This window comes from Lampris incognitus, chromosome 13, assembly GCF_029633865.1.
Source record: "Lampris incognitus isolate fLamInc1 chromosome 13, fLamInc1.hap2, whole genome shotgun sequence".
Lineage (NCBI taxonomy): Eukaryota > Metazoa > Chordata > Actinopteri > Lampriformes > Lampridae > Lampris > Lampris incognitus.
In genome coordinates this window covers 16,556,584-16,577,646 of record NC_079223.1, presented here as the reverse complement: position 1 = coordinate 16,577,646, position 21,063 = coordinate 16,556,584, and the positions used below count along the sequence as shown (strand labels likewise).

At 43.8% G+C, this 21,063-nt stretch overlaps 1 protein-coding gene across 3 annotated transcripts in view; it reads left to right on the top strand.

Annotated features, from left to right (window-relative positions):
- cep170aa (centrosomal protein 170Aa) overlaps window positions 1-21,063 on the top strand; it is a 350,414-nt gene that overhangs the window by 287,270 nt on the left and 42,081 nt on the right. For all 3 annotated transcript variants that reach the window (XM_056291285.1, XM_056291286.1, XM_056291284.1), the window contains exons 2-3: window positions 10,309-10,368; window positions 10,847-10,986. In XM_056291285.1, the coding sequence (XP_056147260.1) occupies window positions 10,882-10,986 (105 nt within the window). In that variant the 5' untranslated portion in view covers window positions 10,309-10,368; window positions 10,847-10,881. The remainder of the gene's footprint in view (window positions 1-10,308; window positions 10,369-10,846; window positions 10,987-21,063) is intronic.

Sequence of the window (21,063 nt, the reverse complement as noted above, 5' to 3'; positions counted from 1 at the left end):
CATTGTGTTAAATAGGAAGCTTAGGAAGTGAGTTCATTTCATAATGCAGAAGTAAGGGAGTGCAGTTTGTGCCTGACACAAACTCAGGCGTTCTATTCTATTCTATTCTATTCTATTCTATTCTATTCTATTCTGTGCTATTTGAAGTAAGTATTGTTGTACCAGGGTGTCAGTGGCTAAAAATAGAGGTGAATCTCACTTCTGTAATCTGTCAGAGCGGAGACATTGAAAGGGTTTGAGAGTCAGAAAGCTTTGCCTTGTAAAGCTCCTGTGGCTGCAAAAGTACTGTGTCAGAGAGAGAGACAGACAGACAGACAGACAGACAGACAGACAGACAGAGAGACACACACACACACATAGATACACAGAGAGAGAGAATTTGAATTTAAAACAAGTCTTTATTTAACAAAAAAATAGTCAAAAGACAGACTTGAAATCTTTCTAAACATATAAACAATATTTGTCAAATTACAAACACTCAACATGCATCTTTTAACAATCCCAAAAAAAATAATTCGACAACAACACAAAACATAAGAGAAAACAGGTAAGACCCCTTTTATCCGAGCTCTGCAGCAAAAACCAGAGAGAGAGGGAGAGATAGAGACACACACACACACCTATACACACCTATACATACATACAGAGATGCAGAGAAAGAAAGAGACAGACACACAGACAGACAAACAGACAGAGAGAGGGACGCGCACACACACACAGATACAGAGAGAGAGAGAGAGACATTTGAATTGAATTGAATTGAGAGACACACGCACACACACAGATACAGATGCACACAAAGAGAGACGCGCACGCACACACACACACACACACACACACACACACACACACACACACACACACACACACACAGTGCCAGAGAGAGAGAGCGAGAGAGAGAGAGAGACACACACACACACACACACACACACACACACACACACACACACACACACACACACACACAAAGCGAGAGAGACGCACACACGAAGTGAGAGAGAGAGACACACACACACACACACACACACACAAAGTGAGAGAGACACACAAAGATACAGCGAGAGAGAGAGACAGGTAAAAAACAACTAAGAGATGGACAGAGAATGGTTGGGGGAGACAAAGAGAGAAAGAAGGGGTAGAAAGGTAACACTAACAAAAAAGAAAAGAAAAACTAAAAGAAAAGAAAATGGAGCTAAAGTGGGCGATGGTCACGTTTACCACAGCACGCTCACTAAAATTCTTTGTCCATTTCGTCAACATCATCTGCCGCTCTCCTCCGACAGGAACATCATGGGTGTGTGTCCGTCCACCCTGTTTCTCTTTCCAGATTTGATTTCTCGAAATAACAAATTATACACCGAGTGACCTCCAGTCCTCCACGTCACATCTGTTTTCAGGGTGTACCATGATATTTTCCCTCAAGTTTCCACCACTTTCTGTTTGTCCCTGTTGCAGATGGTGATGTTATATTTGGTTTGCTTTCATACCTGCCTGACTTCATCGATCATCTTGTACAAACTTTTAATGTTTTTTTGTTGTTTTTTTTGTCCTCTCCCTTCCCAAGTACCAGTATGGATTAGTGCGAACTGGATTCGGCATATTAGATGCCGCTGAGGCCTTTCCTTTTGGGCGGTGTTCATGTTGGTGCTGTGATCAACGCCGGGCGGTCGGTCAAATGGTAATGTTATTGCTGAAGAGCCAAAGGCCATATTCCTTATCTCTGTTCAGCGAGGGAGGAAAAAGAGCCTGCACCTGGCGAAGCTTACATCTTACACCCCGGAAACAGGAGGCCTTGAGTTTTCCCATGTGGAGAAATGGAAATATTAACAGATGAAACATACCGACTGTAAGGGCCGTTTGGGTGTAACCAGAATTCGGTTAATCTGCTGTTGTTGTTGAATTGTTTTTGGAGATTTTCTGCGCTTGCTTGTCATTATATTAGAAAAAAATGGCCCCTTCGTGATACCTCAGAACCGAGCCCCAATGAGTTCCTGCTTCTCAATACCGTGTTTCAGGCTGGTGTGAACTTTTTTTTTTTTCTTCCTAATTTTTCTCCCCAATTGTACCCGTCCAATTACCCCACCCCACTCTTCCAAGCCATCCTGGTTGCTGCTCCGCCCCCTCTGCCGATCCGGGGAGGGCTGCAGACTACCACATGCCTCCTCCGATACATGTGGAGTCGCCAGCCGCTTCTTTTCACCTGACAGTGAGGCGTTTCACCAGGGGGACATAGCGCGTGGGAGGCTCACGCTGTTCTCCCCAGTCCCCCCCAAACAGGTACCTCGGCCGAGCAGAGGAGGCGCTAGTGCAGCGCCCAGGACACATACCCACATTTGGCTTCCCACCCGCAGACTTGGCCAGTTGTGTCTGTAGGGATGCCCGACCAAGCCGGAGGTAACACGGGGATTCGAACCGGCGATCCCCGTGTTGGTAGGCAATGGAATAGACCGCCACGCCACCCGGAGGCCTGGCTGGTTTGAACTTTTACAACCTCATCAACATGCATTGAGACTAAAGATGGCACTGGGCATATACTTGATGAATGCTTGAGGGGGATTTACAGATCTGTTTTTGCTGCATCTGCACAATAGTGTCTGTATATTGATAGGTTTTCCCCTGTTTAACAATGACTCAAGGCATCTTTATTATCTAAAGTTCTGAAGGGCAGAGGCGTCAGCGCCGCCTGGGATAGATAACATTTTTCTAAATGTTCCTCAGAGGCCAACTAAGCCGTCATGACTTCATGAATAGACATCCCTGATGTATTCATTTCCATATGTAGGTCTCCAGGTCATGCGAGGCATTAGGGTCATGAAGCATTCGGTGAGCCGATTTCTTATGGCCAGGGGTGGGCTGTGTTGTGTGTGGCGATAACAGTCGAGCAGGCAGGACGGATGCTTTTTTTTTTTTGTTCCTCTTGGTAATTGCTCATGTGATGCATGTGACCGCCTTTCAGCACCATATGGTCCTTTATGCTGCAACGGACAGGCCCCCCCTACCCCCCACCCATATTGGCTGCACAAGTGTGTGTGTACACACACCTCTGTGTTGACACACATAAAGCTACAGTAAGCAGACACACACACACACACACACACACACACACACACACACACACACACACACACACACACACACACACACACACACACACACACATGCAGAGAGGTTTTCTGGAGGCTTATTGTCATATAATGATGCTGTAATAATTGATGTTCTCCGTGCGTTGGGTCAGGATGCTGTGATAAACAAGTGGCATTCAGTGTCTGGTCTTGGATCCATAATCCAAAATGCTTCCAGACTGCCAACTCACTGTATACAAGTAACTGGAAATAGACACCCTGACTCATACTTGAAAAGACTACTAGCGTGCCTCTCGTTCATTCAGTGCTTTTTATTGATTTTAATTGCTGTTGCTGTTGCAAAGGTAGCTGACGAAGCGCCGCTACAACAGTAATCCATGAACAATTAAGTCAAGAAGTTTGTCAGAATGACATTGACAGCATAAAATAGAAAACAAAGTAAGTAATGCTTTGGATGAGACCAACGTGAGCAGAAAGATATTTTGAGTTTAATGTGTATGTTTGATAATATAAACTTGTTTTTGTGTATATTTGCACGTCGGTAAAAATGTGTGCATCAAGCCATCACAATTTTTATACTCGTTTTTCCAAGCTGATATGAATATAAAATGAATTGAATAAAATATTTACACATTTGCAATATTTTCTTCATGTAAAGGAGCTGTAGTTAAGGATATTTAAATATGTAAGATGTAGACGTAAAATCAGACCTTACAGTGAAACAGTTCTGTCTCACGTTATATAACAATGAGCACAATATTTTGCAAAAATATTTGATGTTTTTGTAGTCCGTATGTGCTCCACTTTACATGTATGTGCATGTGATGTGTGTGTGTGTGTGTATGAGGAGGGTGTGCTATCTTTATGATCTTTCAGCTTGTTTAGTTCTACTTATTTTGGTGTCTGGAAGCTGAAGTCGCATCCCTGGTTGCATATACCAAACTGTGTTCAGATGCAGTTCACTACACATTACAGACGTACCTTCCGTGGTTTCAGGGTCCCAGTGGTAGTAGAAGTTTTAGAGGAAAAATATCACATTGACTTTTTGGGATTTTCATGTTGACAACCAATTTTTTTTCTGCGAAAACAAAGAAACTCATCAAAATGAGGGCTCTGTACCCACTCTTGGCTACTGTATATTTCATTTATGATGGTAAATGGGGGTTGCACGGTGGCACAGTGGTTAGCACAGTCGCCTCACAGCAAGAAGGTCCTGGGTTCGAGCCCCGGGGTAGTCCAACTTTGGGGGTCGTCTCGGGTCGTCCTCTGTGTGGAGTTTGCGTGTTCTCCCCGTGTCTGCATGGGTTTCCTCTGGGGGCTCTGGTTTCCTCCCACAGTCCAAAGACATGTAGGTCAGGTGAATCGGCCGTACTAAATTGTCCCTAGGTGTGTTGGCCCAGTGATAGTCTGGTAGCCTGTCCAGGGTATCTCTCTACCTGCCGCCCAATGACTGCCTCCAGCATCCCGTGACCCCAGTTGGGATAAGCAGCTTGGAGGGTGGATGGATGGATAATGGACTGCATACCCCTGCTACTCCATACTTCACTGTCTCTATAGCCACAGAGGACTCAATCATAGGGGAAGAGAATAAGCTTTTGTCTGTCTATCGCTTAGTATTTCTGTTGACCCAGGCATTGCCTTTCTGTCTAATATTTTGTCTTGGATCCGCTACTGGCTTTTCTCTTTATAATCCAGAAGTCCTTAGGTCATCGCTGTCGATGAAAGAAAGCAAAGACGTAACCACAAGTCTATCTGTGGCACTTCTCCATGCCATTTCTCCCATTTCTTGCTGTTCTTTTAATTAATTTTGCTCATAGATCCAAACTAATATCTAGTTTCCTACTGTATGTCCTCTTTGTCTCGCTGGCATGCCTGTGGTATTGATTGCACTATTTATACTATCTGACTTTCAACCCACTATGCTACTTTAAAACTAACCAGATTTAGCAGATTGTTGGCTATAGAAGGCCAATAAAGTAAATAGTGTGCTTTGGCAGAGTGCCTCTACTTATACAGCAGTTTTATGAGAAATGGCTCAAAGTAAATCAGATAAGACCTCACCACTAATACAAACTTTACAGAGCTTAAGCTGTATTTTACATTGCTGGGTGAGCTGCCACACCCTTGGTGAGGCTTATGGTGGCACTGCATCATGAGAGCATGTAAAAATGTGCATGCTGGGCGTACAAGTTGTCTCCCAGTCTGGCTGTCTTCCTCTCCAGCCCTGCCTCTCTTTCTCTCTCTCCTCATCACTTTTTCGCTTTCTCTTCCCAACTTTTTTCCCCACTCACTTTGCTCATTTCTTCCTGTGTGTGTGTGTGTGTGTGGCTAGGCTCTGTGCAACAGCTGTCAGAATGCATGAAGTTGTGTGAGTTCATTTGCCAGGACCACAGCCCTGATGTGAAAGTAAGGGAAGTCAGAAATGAACATAACAAGGAGTAACGGACAGTTGTTGCATCATTCAAACCCCCGGCCCCATAAACACAACACAACACAACACAACACACACACTCACACACACACACACACGAGTGCAACACAGACAGCAGTAGCCATGTGTTGCCGCAGGCAAACGTGTATTAGGCTTACTCAAGTACAGGTGCCATCTTCCGGTGACATCACTTCCTGTCTCCTTTTAGAAAATGTTTGGGATTGGCTAGTTTATGTGAAGCATTAACAGAAAACTATGCTTACAACATAATATGCAGAGGAACAGAAACACAATTCTAACTGGTTAACCAAAGCTGGTAGTTCTGAATAACTTGTTTTACTCAGTGTTTAAAGAAATCATACGTGTTTTAGAAGTATGGTTTGTTGTAAGAGAAATATAGAAATACTTATGTGTATTTATATTTCTTTCCCTCCATTAGTATGTCTTTTTTACTCATTATCATCAGAGCTTAAATAGTATATTGTTCAGCCCAAAGTGGCATATTTTGCTGTTAAAGCAGTGATGATACTCTCGATGACACAGTTTCTCATTGATATCACACAGTAGGGCTGCAACTAACTTGTTATTTTTATAATTGATTAATCAATCATTTTTTCAATTAATTGCTAATCTTTTTGTCTGTTAAAAGTCAAAAATACCGATGACTGCCCATCTTCAGTTGCCAGAGTCCAAAGTGAGGTCTTTAAATCATTTCATAATGATAACAGTCCTTGAACCCAGACATTAAATAGTCTGACGATGATTTCTCCTTTGGGGACAACGGCCAATATTTCGGGGCTTCCGGTGTAGCTGCTGGCTGCTGGCTTCCATTTCCTATGCAGACTTCCTCTTCTATGCGCCTGTCATTTGTTTACAGTCCGATTAGTAACTTGAGACACGAGAATGGAGTTGGATTGAGAGACGACGTCTACAGTCTTGGAACCCATCGGCTATCGTCTGACAACAATTACACAGTACACAAAACACCGATACTTTTCGTAGGTGTTTTAGGTCCAGAGGACATTTCGCTCAGTGCGTTCCGCCTCTTTCGCTCCCCACACGGACTGTTTACATGTGTGCAACCAAAGCATGTTCCTGTAGAAATCGCCGCCTACTCAAACGTGATTGGTCAATACTACTAGGACTAAAACGGAAATGGAAAGCAAAATGCTTTCGATACCAAAATATACTAGATAGAAACTTTTTTTCTCTCAATTTTCCCCCTTTTTCTCCCCAGTTGTATCTGGCCAATTACCCCGCTCTTTTTGAGTCGTCCCGGTCGCTGCTCCACCCCCTCTTTGCTGATCCGGAGGGTGTCCCGACCGACCAGAGGAGGCACTATTGCAGCAACCAGGACAAATACCCACAACCGACTTCCCACCCGCAGACACGGCCAATTGTGTCAAACGTGATTGGTCTATACGACTAGGACTAAAACGCAAACCGAAAGCAAAATGCGTTCGATATCGAAACATAGAAACTATTCAGAGATTATGATCTAAATCAGAGGAAGGAAAGCAAATCTTAACAATTAGGAAGCTGCAACTCACAAATGTGTGGTATTTTTATTCGATGAATGGCTCAGATTAATCAACTACCAAAATTGTAGCTGATTAATTTTCTGTTGCTCGATTAATTAATCAATCGTTTCAACACTTTCAGACAGTAAATCACCATTAACTACAGGCTTCCTTTTGATTCAAAGATGAGCGCGCTCTGTCCACTGCAGGAAGCGCTGTGCCTCCTTCCTGTCTCTCTGATACCAGCTCCGACATACAAAGCACTCCCAGTCATCTTAGAATAATCACGCTCTTTCACTTACTTTGTGTGTGTGTGTGTGTGTGTGTGTGTGTGTGTGTGTGTGTGTGTGTGTGTGTGTGTGTGTGTGTGTGTGTGTGTGTGTGTGTGTGTGTGTGTGTGTGTGTGTGTGTAATGTGGGGGCTGGGAGAATTCATGCCAAAACTATGAAGTCATTATTCCTCCTTTCACCCCCAACAAGGATATTGCTGGCCGCAAGAGCAGAAAGGAGATGGGAAAATACTATTGTTGTGGTCAGTGTACTCTTGACCATGTATCACCATTGAAGCAAAATGTTGAATGTGATTTTTTTATGCATTTCAATGTTATACTCAACATTAATATGACATTATTTTTTGTTATACTGCACTGCAATCAGGAAAAGAATAATGATCCGCCCCAGGGATCTTAGCTTCTTCCATTCCACAGAGATTGGAGCTGCAGTGCCAGCTTGGAAACAAAAACCTTGTAGCTGGTAGGAATTTAGTGTCTGGCTGCAAGACGTCAGATGTTGCACAGCTTATTTACAGGACATATGTGTGTTTGAAATCAGTTTAGGTTTTGACACAGCCTAATGTTCTGTTACAACGTGGTTTGCAGACCTGGCCGTCTGCCTTATTCCTCTTTGCTTTGATCTCCTCTACTACACACTCATGGATACCCTCATTAAGGGACCCTTGCTGTGCAGCTTTCCCGGCTGTAGGTCTGTCATCGTAAGTTGCATGATGCTGCAAAAAGTGTCAAGTGAATCACACTGAGATACAGTGGGAAATTAGATATATATATAATTATGATGAGCTGTGGTGTAAATGATTAGGTCTTATCAAGGTTATAGCCCAACAGTTGTATAAGACAAAGTGTCTGCTGCTCAACACTCAGGGTCCTTTTGTGCATTCTCCATCTGGAAAACGTCTGTCATGTGTGATAGCGTGGCAGTTTTAATGATGTGATGCTGGTATGCATCACAGCCAGGCTGCTCCACTACAATCTCCATAACCTTGCATTCTGTGGTGGGTACACAGCGGTTAATAAGCCAGCTAGCCCACTGATACCCTTGTTACAAAGACGAGGGGAAACCACAGGTAATTATAGTGTAATGGCTATGCTGAAGTATTTCTGCTAATGTATGCACACTTTCAGACAGAGCTTGGCACTATATTGTTGTAATACCAATATCGCGGTGAGACTTGATATAGTCTGGGATTTTGGTTATCGTTGTATCCTGTTATAGCTTAAAAGTTGTCCTTTTCTGGTCTTAAAGGCTGCATTACAGTAAATTGATACCATTTTCTGAACTTATCAGACTGTTTTAGACGAGTGAAATGAAAAATGAATGCCTCTACCTGCTTGCCCATCATATCCACATTAATAATGATCATTTCTCAAAATGTTCTGATCATCGAGATGTTTGGTAAAAAAATGTCATGTTTGGTTTTGTCAGTATCACTAAGCCCTACATTTAGAATAGCCTCCTTAGCAGCGTCCCAGAACTATATATCCATGACCACATGGAATAGAAAATCTGTTAATCTGTTACCAGATGGAAGTTGTAAACGTTTCCCTGTGACGCATCGTGTTGTCAGGCAAGTTATGAATCCATTTGGCCACTGCAGTGTTACAAAAGACATAGTTTTGTTGCCTTTTGTTTCTCTACAGTAGATTTCTGATCTTGGGTATTGCCACAGTGTACAAAATCTCAAGACTCAACGTTAATGGAAAACCGGTACCATTTGCATCGGGAAGAGCTGTTTCTTTTGGCATGGCCACATTCGTGACAGCCTCGGGCAGAGGTGTGTGGTTGATTAAAACTTTACCCAAGGGATTATTGAGTGGGCATACTTAGCACTTATGAGGTCAAGGGAGCAAAAGCTTAACTCGTTAATCTTTAATTCTCTCTCTGATGGGACTTAAGTCACTACTCTCTACAAACTTTGCAGCTCAGCTGTTTTTTGTTTTTTTTTATCAGGGCTTCCTAAAACTACCCTCAAAGGATTTGTGTTGAAACCTTTGAGATACGTTAAACTTAAATGGTACTCATAGCGAGAATAATTGTGTAATAAAAACCTAAATCCGGGGGGTGTATTATATAAAAGCTCTTATAATGGGGGGGGGGGTCCTTCCTCGCGCAGATACGGTATGTTTCGAGAGGCTCCAGTCTGTGTTTTCATTGCCATCTTGTGACTGCATATAAAAAAGGTCAATCGGGGAAACCGAGGTGTGGGGTTACTGGGTTACAGCCATTTTGTCGCTCTGACAGCCAGACGCCGAGCCAGCGGCTCAACAAGTCTCTCATAAATTCAACCCACCGGCTCACCATGAAGACAGACCGGCTGTACAGCCAGCCTGGTAGTCGGTCGGTTCTGCTTCATGTCACTCCTCCGGGCCTGGGCGGTTTAGAGAGTTAAGAGTGGCTGAGTTTGACCTCCTTTCTGAGTCTTTTGAAATAGAGGAGAGAGCGGGCGGGGTGGGGCGGGAGGAGTGGGGGGGGGGAACAACCGTCCTGCTGGGAAGGCCAGCCAACATACCTACATCACTTCCTCCTCCAACATCTGGCAATAATCAGGGCGGGCGAAAAGAGAGAGTGAGAGAGCGCGCGAGAGAGAGAGAGAGAGCATAGCTCACCCGCTAGTTTAGTGTATGTTCCCAGGCTAAGATATAGTCCAACATCGCATATCAAGACTCGTTCATCCTCTCTCCAGCCGCGAAGAAGAAGTCAGACAAGAAAAGGAATGTTTTGTTCCTACATTTCTATTCACCATTAACCCTTTCTCTGCCCGTCTCAGTCTCTCCTTATGGTTCTTTGACTACACTGTGTTTAGTTTTCCCCTCTTAAGCCTCGTATGCTCATCTTTTAGCTCATCTTTTCTTGCGTATCCATGCTCACCATATTACGGTGTAGAGAGACTGAAATTCCACCCCGTATTGCTTGACGACACCATGAAAAATCCAAAAGAGAAGAAAGGAAAAACTCATTCACCTCTCCGTCTCCTTCCACAGGATGACCTAGCTGTGCTGTGCTGTCAGCGGTCTCGCAGCAGCGAGCTATCTAGACCAGAGGTGTGTACCAGAATCAGGTTAATACATACTGCACTTCAACTCTTTTTTTCCCCTGATGTTTGAGCCAATTCAGGTGGTCTGTTTTCTATTTTGCCAGGTTACTCAGGTAGCCTAAAAAAAAAAGATTTAAAAAAAATCAAATGTTTTATTTGTTTTTGCCTGTATTTAAACGGCATTCAGCTATTGTTTTGCCAGACTGGTTCAAACAGCCTCAACAGGACACGTTTCATTTCCAGACCAGGTTCCCAATCAGGCTCATTCTACTGTAGGATCTGTTTCACTTGCTCACAATTGATTGATTGATTGATTAGTTAATTAACTAAATGATAGTTAATTAACTAAATGATTAAATGGAGGGGGCTTAGTTGTGAAGCTAAATAATGATTTATCCTTGCATTCACTGGAGCACTTGTTTTTACCTGAACCCCTGTACTTACCGTTGACAGTTTCTTGAGATTGTTCCGACTGTTTTGCCCAGCGTGTGTGTCCAGGACACAGCAGCAGCGAGCAGAGATGAGCGTGACCTCTTGGTTCCTGGTGAGCAGCGGGGGGACTCGCCACCGACTCCCCCGGGAAATGATCTTCGTTGGCAGAGACGACTGTGAGCTCATGCTACAGGTGAGTGCACTAAGATATAGACTGATGCTTGCACACAATGGCAACAGATGTTATGTGTAGTGTAGGCCTATATGGTGCACGGACGTGCATCTCACACATACACACACCACTGATGCGTCTATCGAACGCACACGCCACACAAATCCACACAGTGTTTTAACCTCTGACACGTTTATAGGTTATTGAATTATAATAACCGCCCATGTGTAGGAGATAGTCTCCCTGTGGGACACTGAGTCACTAATAAAAATATGCGTCTCACATGGCTGGCAGTGACAGAATAGGATTTATGGGGACCTCGGTTGCTTTGCCAGTGGGCTGGTGTAGCTTGTTTTGATGGTCAACAAGAGCTTTCTTAACTGTGCACATCCATATGCGTTTGACGTGGAAACGCTGCTGGGAGACGTGAATATTTTGTGTCCTTTTACACCAAGCTAAAATCCTAGGTGTTCACTCTATCGACTGGTTTGAAAGGGTCTGTGGCCCCAGGTCCTGTACGAAATTGGTCTGTCTTTCATATTAGCCAAATCAGACTTGTTTTAAGACCTAGTTTCAGCTGTGTCGGCAGAAGAAACCATCGCCGACTCGCACCGGGTTCGTTATAAATAAAGTCGGTTGAAACCGATTGTTAAACTGAGTACAGCAAGAGTAAAAATGACCTATTACTGCTCTTGTGACAGGACACTGTGTGTGTGTGTGTGTGTGTGTGTGTGTGTGTGTGTGTGTGTGTGTGCATGTGCATGTGGGTGCTACTGGTCTCACTATTTATAGAAAGTGGGGCAGATACCTCCTGAGTTAGATCTTATCGGACTAAGTGGAAGGTTACTGCGGGTAGAGAGTGGCTGCGGCATTTCTTATTTTGTTAGATGTAAACACTGAAAGACAATTATCGGCAGCTTAGATATAGGCTTTTCTGTCTATGGCAGAGAAATTGTGTTGTGTTTTATCTATTCGTTTGTTTTTCCCTCAATCCATCCGTCACACAAACGATCTCTGATGCTGCAGATCAGATTTATCAAACCTTAGGGAATGAATGATACACCAGCACATTAAGACATGTTTAAAATTGCAAGGAGGCGTCCACATTTATTTTTTTTAGCCACGCACAGTATTTTAGACACCACTGATGGGAGTTTACCCAAAGCATGAGCGAATGATGAATCTCACTGCCACTTTGTGACACATTTTACAAAAAAGATCCTTATCACCACAGAAGGGATCTGAGTTGTTTGCTGGGGATATGATGAAACGCATGGAAAAATATAGTGGTTGTTGCCTTTTTCTAGTATTATATAGTGCCACGTCTAACAGGACCCCTAACAGGAGTAGCCAAAAGTGATAGTGGTAGTAGTAGAGATATAGATGTCATGCCTGATTCATCATCTTGCAGTCGAGAGTTCGTGCAGGACACTAATTGTTTTCTTGAGGAGAGTAAATTGTAATACTGGTAGCTAAATGGCAGAGGTGGGAGTAAGTCGCACATGTGCAAGTCACAAGCAAGTCTCATATCTGAACCGTCAAGTCTCAAGCAAGTCCCAAGTTACTGTGGTTAGAATCAAGCAAGTCGAGTCCCTGCTATAAGTCAAGCAAGACAAGTCAAGTCAATTTTATTTGTATAGCCCAATATCACAAATTTCCAATTTGCCTCAAGGGGTTTTACAGCAACACAGCATCCTGTCCTTAGACCCTCGCATCGGATAAGGAACTTATCAGACTGTTTTAGCTGAGTGAAATTAAAAATGAATGCCTCTACCCTCTTGGCCATCATATCCACATTACTAATGATCATTTCTCAAAATGTTCCGATCGTCGAGATATTCGGTCAAGAATATCATGTTTGATTTTGCCACTATCACCAAGCCCTACATTTAGAATAGCCTCATTAGCAGCGTCCCAGAACTATATATCCATGACCACGTGGAATAGAAAATCTGTTAATCTGTTACCCGATGGAAATTGTAAACGTTTCCCGGTGACGCATCGTGTTGTCAGGCAAGTTATGAATCCATTTGGCCGCTGCGGTGTCATTGCTTAGGTCAAGCAAGTCATTAGCCAAGTCATATGAAATGCTGATGATCTACCACAGTTTCAACATATATATCAGTTAAAAGATAGTGGTCATGAAAAGCTGAGTTTTATTTTCAACATTGACGAAAACTGTTTACACTTTATAAATCTTACTGATATTTGACATTTTGTGGTAATCAATAACAAGCCTCCTAAATGAACAACAATGGAGAGCGGGGCTCTGACATTTTATTATAGCCCTGTAGCTCTAAAGGGCTCTAAAGTGAAAACAGACGTACGCCACAAAAAACATCACAATATTTAGCCTCCTACCTGGGCTCCCCTTCAGGGGGTCACACCATTTCTCCTTGGCCTATTAACAAATCTGTCTAAGGTGCTTCTCATATGACACTGTGTCGTTGTTTTCCTACTTAACTGTTTCTGTGCAAACAAAGGTTTTGCGTCAAAGCCACATACAGCTCAATAGTGTATCAAAGAAAAACAAGTATATAAAAACCTAACCCCTGGTCACCATATCAAAAACTGTAGATTACGGGTGTCCGGGTAGCATAGCAATCTGTTCCATTGCCTACCAACACGGGGATCACCGGTTCAGATCCCCGTGTTACCTCCGACTTGGTCGGGCGTCCCTACAGACACAATTGGCCGTGTCTGCGGGTGGGAAGCCGGATGTGGGTATGTGTCCTGGGCGCTGCCCTAGCACCTCCTCTGGTCGGTCGGGGCACCTGTTTGGAGGGGAGGGGGAACTGGGGGGAATAGCGTGATCCTCCCACGTGCTACGTCCCCCTGTTGAAACTCTTCACTGTCGGGTGAAAAGAAGCGGCTGGTGACTCCACGTGTGTCGGAGGAGGCATGTCGTAGTCTGCAGCCCTCCCCGGATCGGCAGAGGGGGTGGAGCAGAGATCGGGACGACTCGGAAGAGTAGGGTAATTGGCCGGATACAATTGGAGAGAAAAAGGGGGGAAATTACAAAAGAAAAAAAAACTGTAGATTACATTACATATAACGGGCTCAGAGTTCATTTAGTTAGGGTATTATCTCAGTTTAGCTAACTTACTAACGTTGGTGTGTTACTAACCACAATCACATATGCAAAAGAAGCTCCTATTCATTATAAGTCTAGCATAAAATTAATGTAACTTGCATGCAAATGAATTATTAAATTAACATACAACTCAAATGAAATGTACTTTGAAAACACAGTAAATATTAGCTAAATAAACATCAGCAGCTAATCATCATCATCAGGTTGTACTTGGGGTCGAGTATGACCGTTCTCCCTCTGGGTCCTTCTGGGTCCTCAGATGGGCATAGAGACCGATTCTGGAGCCGCATAATGGAAGGACGCCTGCGTGTGACAGCTTTACATGGAGTGGCTGATGTACCTGCAGTCACCACACGGTCCTTGGCAGGGAGGACGGTTGTACTCAGAATCAGAATTCTGATTCTGATTCTGAGTATGACCACCCTCCCTCTGGGTCCCTCTGGGTCCTCAGGTGGGCATAGAGGCTGATCCTGGAGCTACATAATGGAAGGACGCCTGTGTGTGTCAGCTTTTTACGTGGCTGATGCACCTGCAGCCACCACATGGTCCTTGGCAGGGGGTGGCCAGAGTCCAATGGCATGGGGAACCAAGATGATTGGGGACCACCCTCTGTTGCAACCTTCATCCACCTTCACTGCTGTTGTGACCTGGAGACATATTCTGCCAGTTCTACCGTTGAGGTCATTGTTGATAAGTAACAGCTAAATAAAAACACACCAAAATACCGGTTCTGCCATCACCCAGATCGATAACCTGTGAAACTGAGATGGGAGAGATGAAGGAGTGGTCTGCCCATTCACCACTATTCTAAATGCGCCAAGAGCTTTCAAGTGTGACACCAATGTGCGTTCACACTCTACACAATGATGTAATGACCCTTCCTTCATTTATAGTTTCCTTGCTAACAGGGAAGCCATATCGGATCGTTTCTAAGATGACAGTGACCATGATGCATTAGAAGCATAAGTCTCAAGTGGATAGGGTTTTTACACAGCTGTAATAACACTGGCAGCAAAGTGATCGTAACAGAGCAAGCACACAATTCAAATTAATGGTGCATTAAAGAAGAACTTAAAACAACAGAGAAAGGGGTACAATGGCATGTCATGAGAAGACTAACATTACCCATTTAGTCATGAACATGCAGCTGTGTTAGCTAGTAATGTGCATGCATAACGAGTCATAATGGTGCCATATAATGAGTTAAACTAACTCGTTATATGGCCCCAAATCAGTCCTGCCATTGTCTTTTACATTAACGATATGTCTTCTCAATAAAATGCATCATCGACTGGAAGCCAAGTCTTAAATGTTAGCTTTCTAGCTAACATTTGACCAGCCAAAAAAATTAGCTAAAAAGACTCATTCACGTACCTTTCAATGTGGGCTTCGTAGTGGATCAGAATCATGTTTATTGGCCATGTCGGTTTGCACAAACATGGAATTTGACTCTGGTTTCGTGGCTGTGTCAGTGTATTTAAACATAGAATAACAACACTACAACACAACAATCTTCAGAGCTATACACAAGGATTGACTTATACAGGTGAAATAAGGGGTGATAAGATGCAGAGACTATATCAGAGATGCTGAAATAGATGTTAGCAGGTTACTTATGTACGTACATGACGGATGAAACTGGATGTTGTGATGATCGTGTCAATGATTGTTGAGCTGCAGAACTTGCATACCGCTGTTCTCTTCTTTCTTTCTTTTTTTTTTTTTTTAGATTTTTTTTTTGTTGGCATTTTCCGCCCTTATTGGATAGTGATATTTGAGAGAGACAGGAAAGGCAGGGGATGACTTGCAGCCGGTTTCAAACCCAGGCCGCTGTGGTAAGGGCTCAGCCTTATGTGCTGCACGCACGCTCTACCAGGTGAGCCACCAGGGCAACCCTGTTCTCTTCATTCTACTGTCGTTGACAACATAATCCTTGAATCCAAATTTTATTATTTTTGGACTAGCCCACTCCATGATAGCTGACTCATGCATTGGCCACTGCTGGTCTGCCACGTCCTAGTAGGTTGCCAGGATTGCACACATCGCACTAGAAATCACCCAATCGTGTTTCAAAAACAAAACATAACTTCTCAATATCTAGAAAAATGCAAATATTTGAGAAAAAAGTAATGTCCTTTCAAGTCATCTGTCTCAAGTCAAAGTCAAGTCTCAAGTGATAAATACCAAGTCAAAATCAAGTCGAGTCTTTTATCAGTGTTAGTCAATTAAGTCCCAGCTCCTCAAATTTGCGACTCACTAAAGTCTGACTTGACTCAAGTCTGACTTGAGTCTCCCACCTCTGCTAAATGGATCTGCAGATTTTATTTAACAACAGACTTAAAGGAGTCTACGACTGGCTGATAGGTATTCTCCATTTTATAAAACTGGACCTAGCATTTCCAAAAGTGGTGTGTTGCTTGGGACATTACATATGGTGTCGGCCAAATAGTCATAGTGGGGGGTTTTTAAACGTTCTGTTTTTTTATTTTTCCCCCTTTTTCTCCCAATTGTACTTGGCCAATTACCCCACTCTTCCAAGCCATCCCAGTCTCTGCTCCACCCCCTCTGCTGATCCGGGGAGGGCTGCAGACTACCACATGCCTCCTCCGATACATGTGGAGTCGCCAGCCACTTCTTTTCACCTGACAGTGAGGAGTTTCACCAGGCGGACATAGCACATGGGAGGGTCATGCTATTCCCCTCCGGTTCCCCCTCCCCCCTGAACAGACACCCCGACGGACCAGAGGGGGCGCTAGTGCAGTAACCAGGACACACCCACATCCGGCTTCCCACCTGCAGACACGGCCAATTGTGTCTGTAGGGACGCCCGACCAAGCCGGAAGTAACACAGGGATTCGAACCGGTGATCCCCGTGTTGGTAGGCAACGGAATAGACCGCCATGCTACCCGGACGCCCCTGTATTTTTTCAATCAGGGAAAAATATTTCTTTTCTGGATGATATTAGCAAGAATGCTTACAAATTTGGTCTTTGAATTATTTATTGGTTCATCTTTTTGTTTGTTTTAATCATCTCAGTAATTCTGATGAAAAAGTGTCTCACAAATCATAAAGTAAACAAAACACTGGCGGAATTTTCCATAGTGGTTTATATCCAAACAATATTTCATTGCATTTCCCTAAATTTTCCCAGTTGTTTTAGACGTTGTTTTTTGCTCTGCACAGATGAAGGGAGGTGAGGAAAAGTAGTGAGACAGTTGTGTGTTTGGGTGTTGACCCATGTGACAGTTTTAACCAGCCATGGACTCATCACAATGCCCGCTTTGACGTGCTGCTCGGCTTAAAACGCACACGCACACACACACACATGCACATACATACAGGAATAGATGATAATTTCTAACAAGTCTTAAAATACCGTATTTTCTTCCATGAATAATCACGCTTTCTCGAGTGGTTCGAGTGAGTGCTTTGCAAGGCACCATCTTGTTCTTCTGTGCAGTCACATGGCGATCGATGGCTTTCACAGCACTGTTGAACTCTTCCAGTGTGACTGGAAAAGAGTGTTTTCTTTTGAAAATGAATTTTTTAGCTAAAACTCAATATTCATATCTCTTGGGAAGATACACAGTGATGTCATTTTACGTTGTTAGCCTGAATCAGATGTCCATCTCTTTGTAAAATCAGATCTAAGACTAGATTAAAATCAGATCTAGGACTAGATTAAAACAGTTACATTGAGTGCTTTAGTTCCTCTTGTCCGTCTGCATCATATTCTCTGTCTCGTGGTTTAGCTCGTCTGCAGTTTGTGTGTGTGTGTGTGTGTGTGCCCATGCATTTGTGCACACACACGTGTCTGTAATTTGTGCTTACGTGTGTGTATGTGCTCTTGACGAATAAAGTCTGTCTCTTTTTTTCTCTCTCTTCTTTTTTCTCCAACTCTCTCATTGCACTAAAGATAAGTGGGTTTCTAAACCCAGCAAGCACATGTTGGCAAGATTATACGCTCAAAAATGTTGAGTTTTTTTCAAATGAGGATGAGTTTCCCTGATATTCAAATTGGCCTTGCCGAGAAACTCCAGCTCTGTACAGCTTCAAATTATTCTCCAGTGGTGTTCGAATCTCTCTCACGTGTATATTTCGTCTTACCTCGGCACACATGCCGTAGTGCAACAGTATGTTTACCTGTATTATACGCAAAAGTGTGTGTCTGGTCCATCCTGTACCCGCGGCTCACTTCTTGAGCTAATCTGATTGTATCTGATTTGCTGTAGCCTAATCTCACTAAAGTAATCTAGATAGGGAATGGCTGACTCTCAAGAGCCGCTTGGAGTACTTTCGATTCAAATGGGCTCCTCCAGCTGCACTAAAAATAGCATCTTTTTTTTCATTGGACATCACACAGCAATGATAATTGTAATGATACTAAAGGAGAGCAGTCAGTCAAAGTTGTGAGTGTATTTATTATTTTCGTAGACAAAGGCAAACCAGGGAAGTGCTTGCTGACAAAAATAAGGGTAAAGCAACACAGTAAGGAATAGGACCTAAATAATGAAATGGTTTGATAAAACATAATTTCAACATCAGAAATATGAATTCTAGGCATCTGGGTGACGTGGCGGTCTATTCCATTGCCTACCAACACGGGGATCGCTGGTTCGAATCCCCGTGTTACCTCCGGCTTGGTCGGGCGTCTGTCTCTACAGACACAACTGGCTGTGTCTGCGGGTGGGAAGCCAGATGTGGGTATGTTTCTTGGTCGCTGCTCTAGCGCCTCCTCTGGTCGGTTGGGGCGCCTGTTCAGGGGGGAGGGGGAACTGGGAGGAGTAGCGTGATCCTCTCACGCGCTACGTCCCCCCGGTGAAACTCCTCACTGTCAGGTGAAAAGAAATGGCTGGCGACTCCACATGTATCGGAGGAGGCATGTGGTAGTCTGCAGCCCTCCCCAGATCGGCAGAGGGGGTGGCGCAGTGACGCTAACTACTGCGCCATCATGCCACCTGGCTGAATACAATTTGGGAGAAAAGGGGGGGGGGGTTCCCCCCAAAAAAAGAAAAGAAATTTGAGTTCGGAAATTTAACTCTCAGAAGTTGGGTACCTGACTGCAATACTTACATCTCAGTTTGCCTTCATCAAGCCCTCTGAATGACTCAGTTTTGGCTAAACTGAGTCATCCGTGCTCCCCCGTCCGCTCTTCCACCCCTGGTCTGGGGCAGGCTGGGGACCGAGTGCTCGACCTGCCCTCTCCCTCAACTCCCTCCCCAAGCGCATCAGACACTGTTGCGGTCTGCCCACATTCAGGTCATTGGTCAGGACTCATCTCTTCAGACTTCACCTGTGATTTATGTGATTTATGATGTTTGTTTTTCTTGCCCTTTTGTATGAGTTTAAGTGGGAGAGTGCTGCTGGCGTCGTGTGTGGCTGCTGCTTCTCCCTCTCGTAGCCCCCTTCCCATCCACCCCTGTATGTCTGTGTTCTGTTTATCTGTCGTCTTGTTTCACCCCATTTATTGTAAAGTGACTTTGAGTATTAGAAAAGCGCTATATAAGATTGATTTATTATTATTATTATTAAACTCACTCACATTTTGATAAATCTTTAGACAGATAAAAAAAGAGTATGTACAAGTTCATCACATCAGAATCCAAGTTCATCTTTTAGGTAATACATACTTTGAGATACGTATGAACATTCTTTGACACCTCAGCATGCAGGGAATGTTTGCCTCAATGCAAAGTCTGGTCGGTCTAACCTGTCTGACCCTGACGTGTCCGCCTTTCTGAAGGCTGCAGGGTCCTTGATGGAAATGATTCACCCTGGAATAGCTGAGGGGCTTACATCTGGAGACCACTGAAAATCAATTCTTTTACCCCCAGTCCTCTTTTCTCCTCCATCCCCCTTTGTGTCTGTCTTTTTATTTGTGTGCTTGTGTGTTTATACGTGTCTGAATGTATGTGTCCATGCTTACTCCTATGTCTGTGTATGCCTATGTGTTTCAATATGCCTAACTGAATGTGTGTGTGTGTGTTGTGTCAGACATCCTTTTTAAATGCCAACATTTGGTATGAGGTAGTTTATATCACATAGCTAAATATGTATCTTACATCGCCAGTATGCTGACATAGCATCCTATCATTACATGTGCGTTCCAGACACTTGAAGTTCATTCCAAAATTGCAACATATTTGTTTAGGGCGGCACGGTTGCACAGTGGTTAGTGTGGTTGCCTCACAGCAAGAACGTCCTGGGTTCGAGCCCGGGGTTAGTCCACCTCGGGGGTCATCCCAGGTCGTCCTCTGTGTGGAGTTTGCATGTTCTCCTTGTGTCTGCATGAGTTTCCTCCGGGTGCTCCGGTTTCCTCCCACAGTCCAAAGACATGTATGTCAGGTGAATCGGCCGTACTAAATTGTTCCTAGGGGTGAATGTGTCGGCCCTGTGATGGACTGCCATGGAGGAAGTCCAGTGTGTCTCCCCGCCTGCTACCCCAATGACTGCTGGGATAGGCTCCAGCTTCCCTGCGACCCCGATTGGGATAAGCGGCTTGGATAATGACTGAATGAAAAGACATAGCCAGTATGCTGACATAGCATCCTATCATAACATATGCATCCCGGACATTTGAGGTACATTCCAACATTGCAACATATCTGTCTCATTGTTGCACACTGCCCTCCAAATGCTTTTAATTTTTTTGTGCCACACAGTTGCTGATCTGTAGTCCTCAGTCCGTCTTACCTTGTAACTGGAATTCTGCAGCTGGAAACATTAGAAGCTCGGCTGCAATGCAGCCACAGTGTACATATACACTAGCATATCTGAAATACATGGAGAAAAGGAGCAGGAAGAAGTAATGTGAACGCTGATTCAAAAGTAGGAGACGCTGCAATACACACGTTAAGGCCAAGTGTGGCGAGACAGTGTTGGAATCACATGAAGCTATACGTATCTTATGATAAGACTTAAAACATTTATCAAGTGTAATGAATTCCAAGCAAACGATTCAAGAAAGGAAGAATATTTTAAACAAAATTAACTATCGGTTATT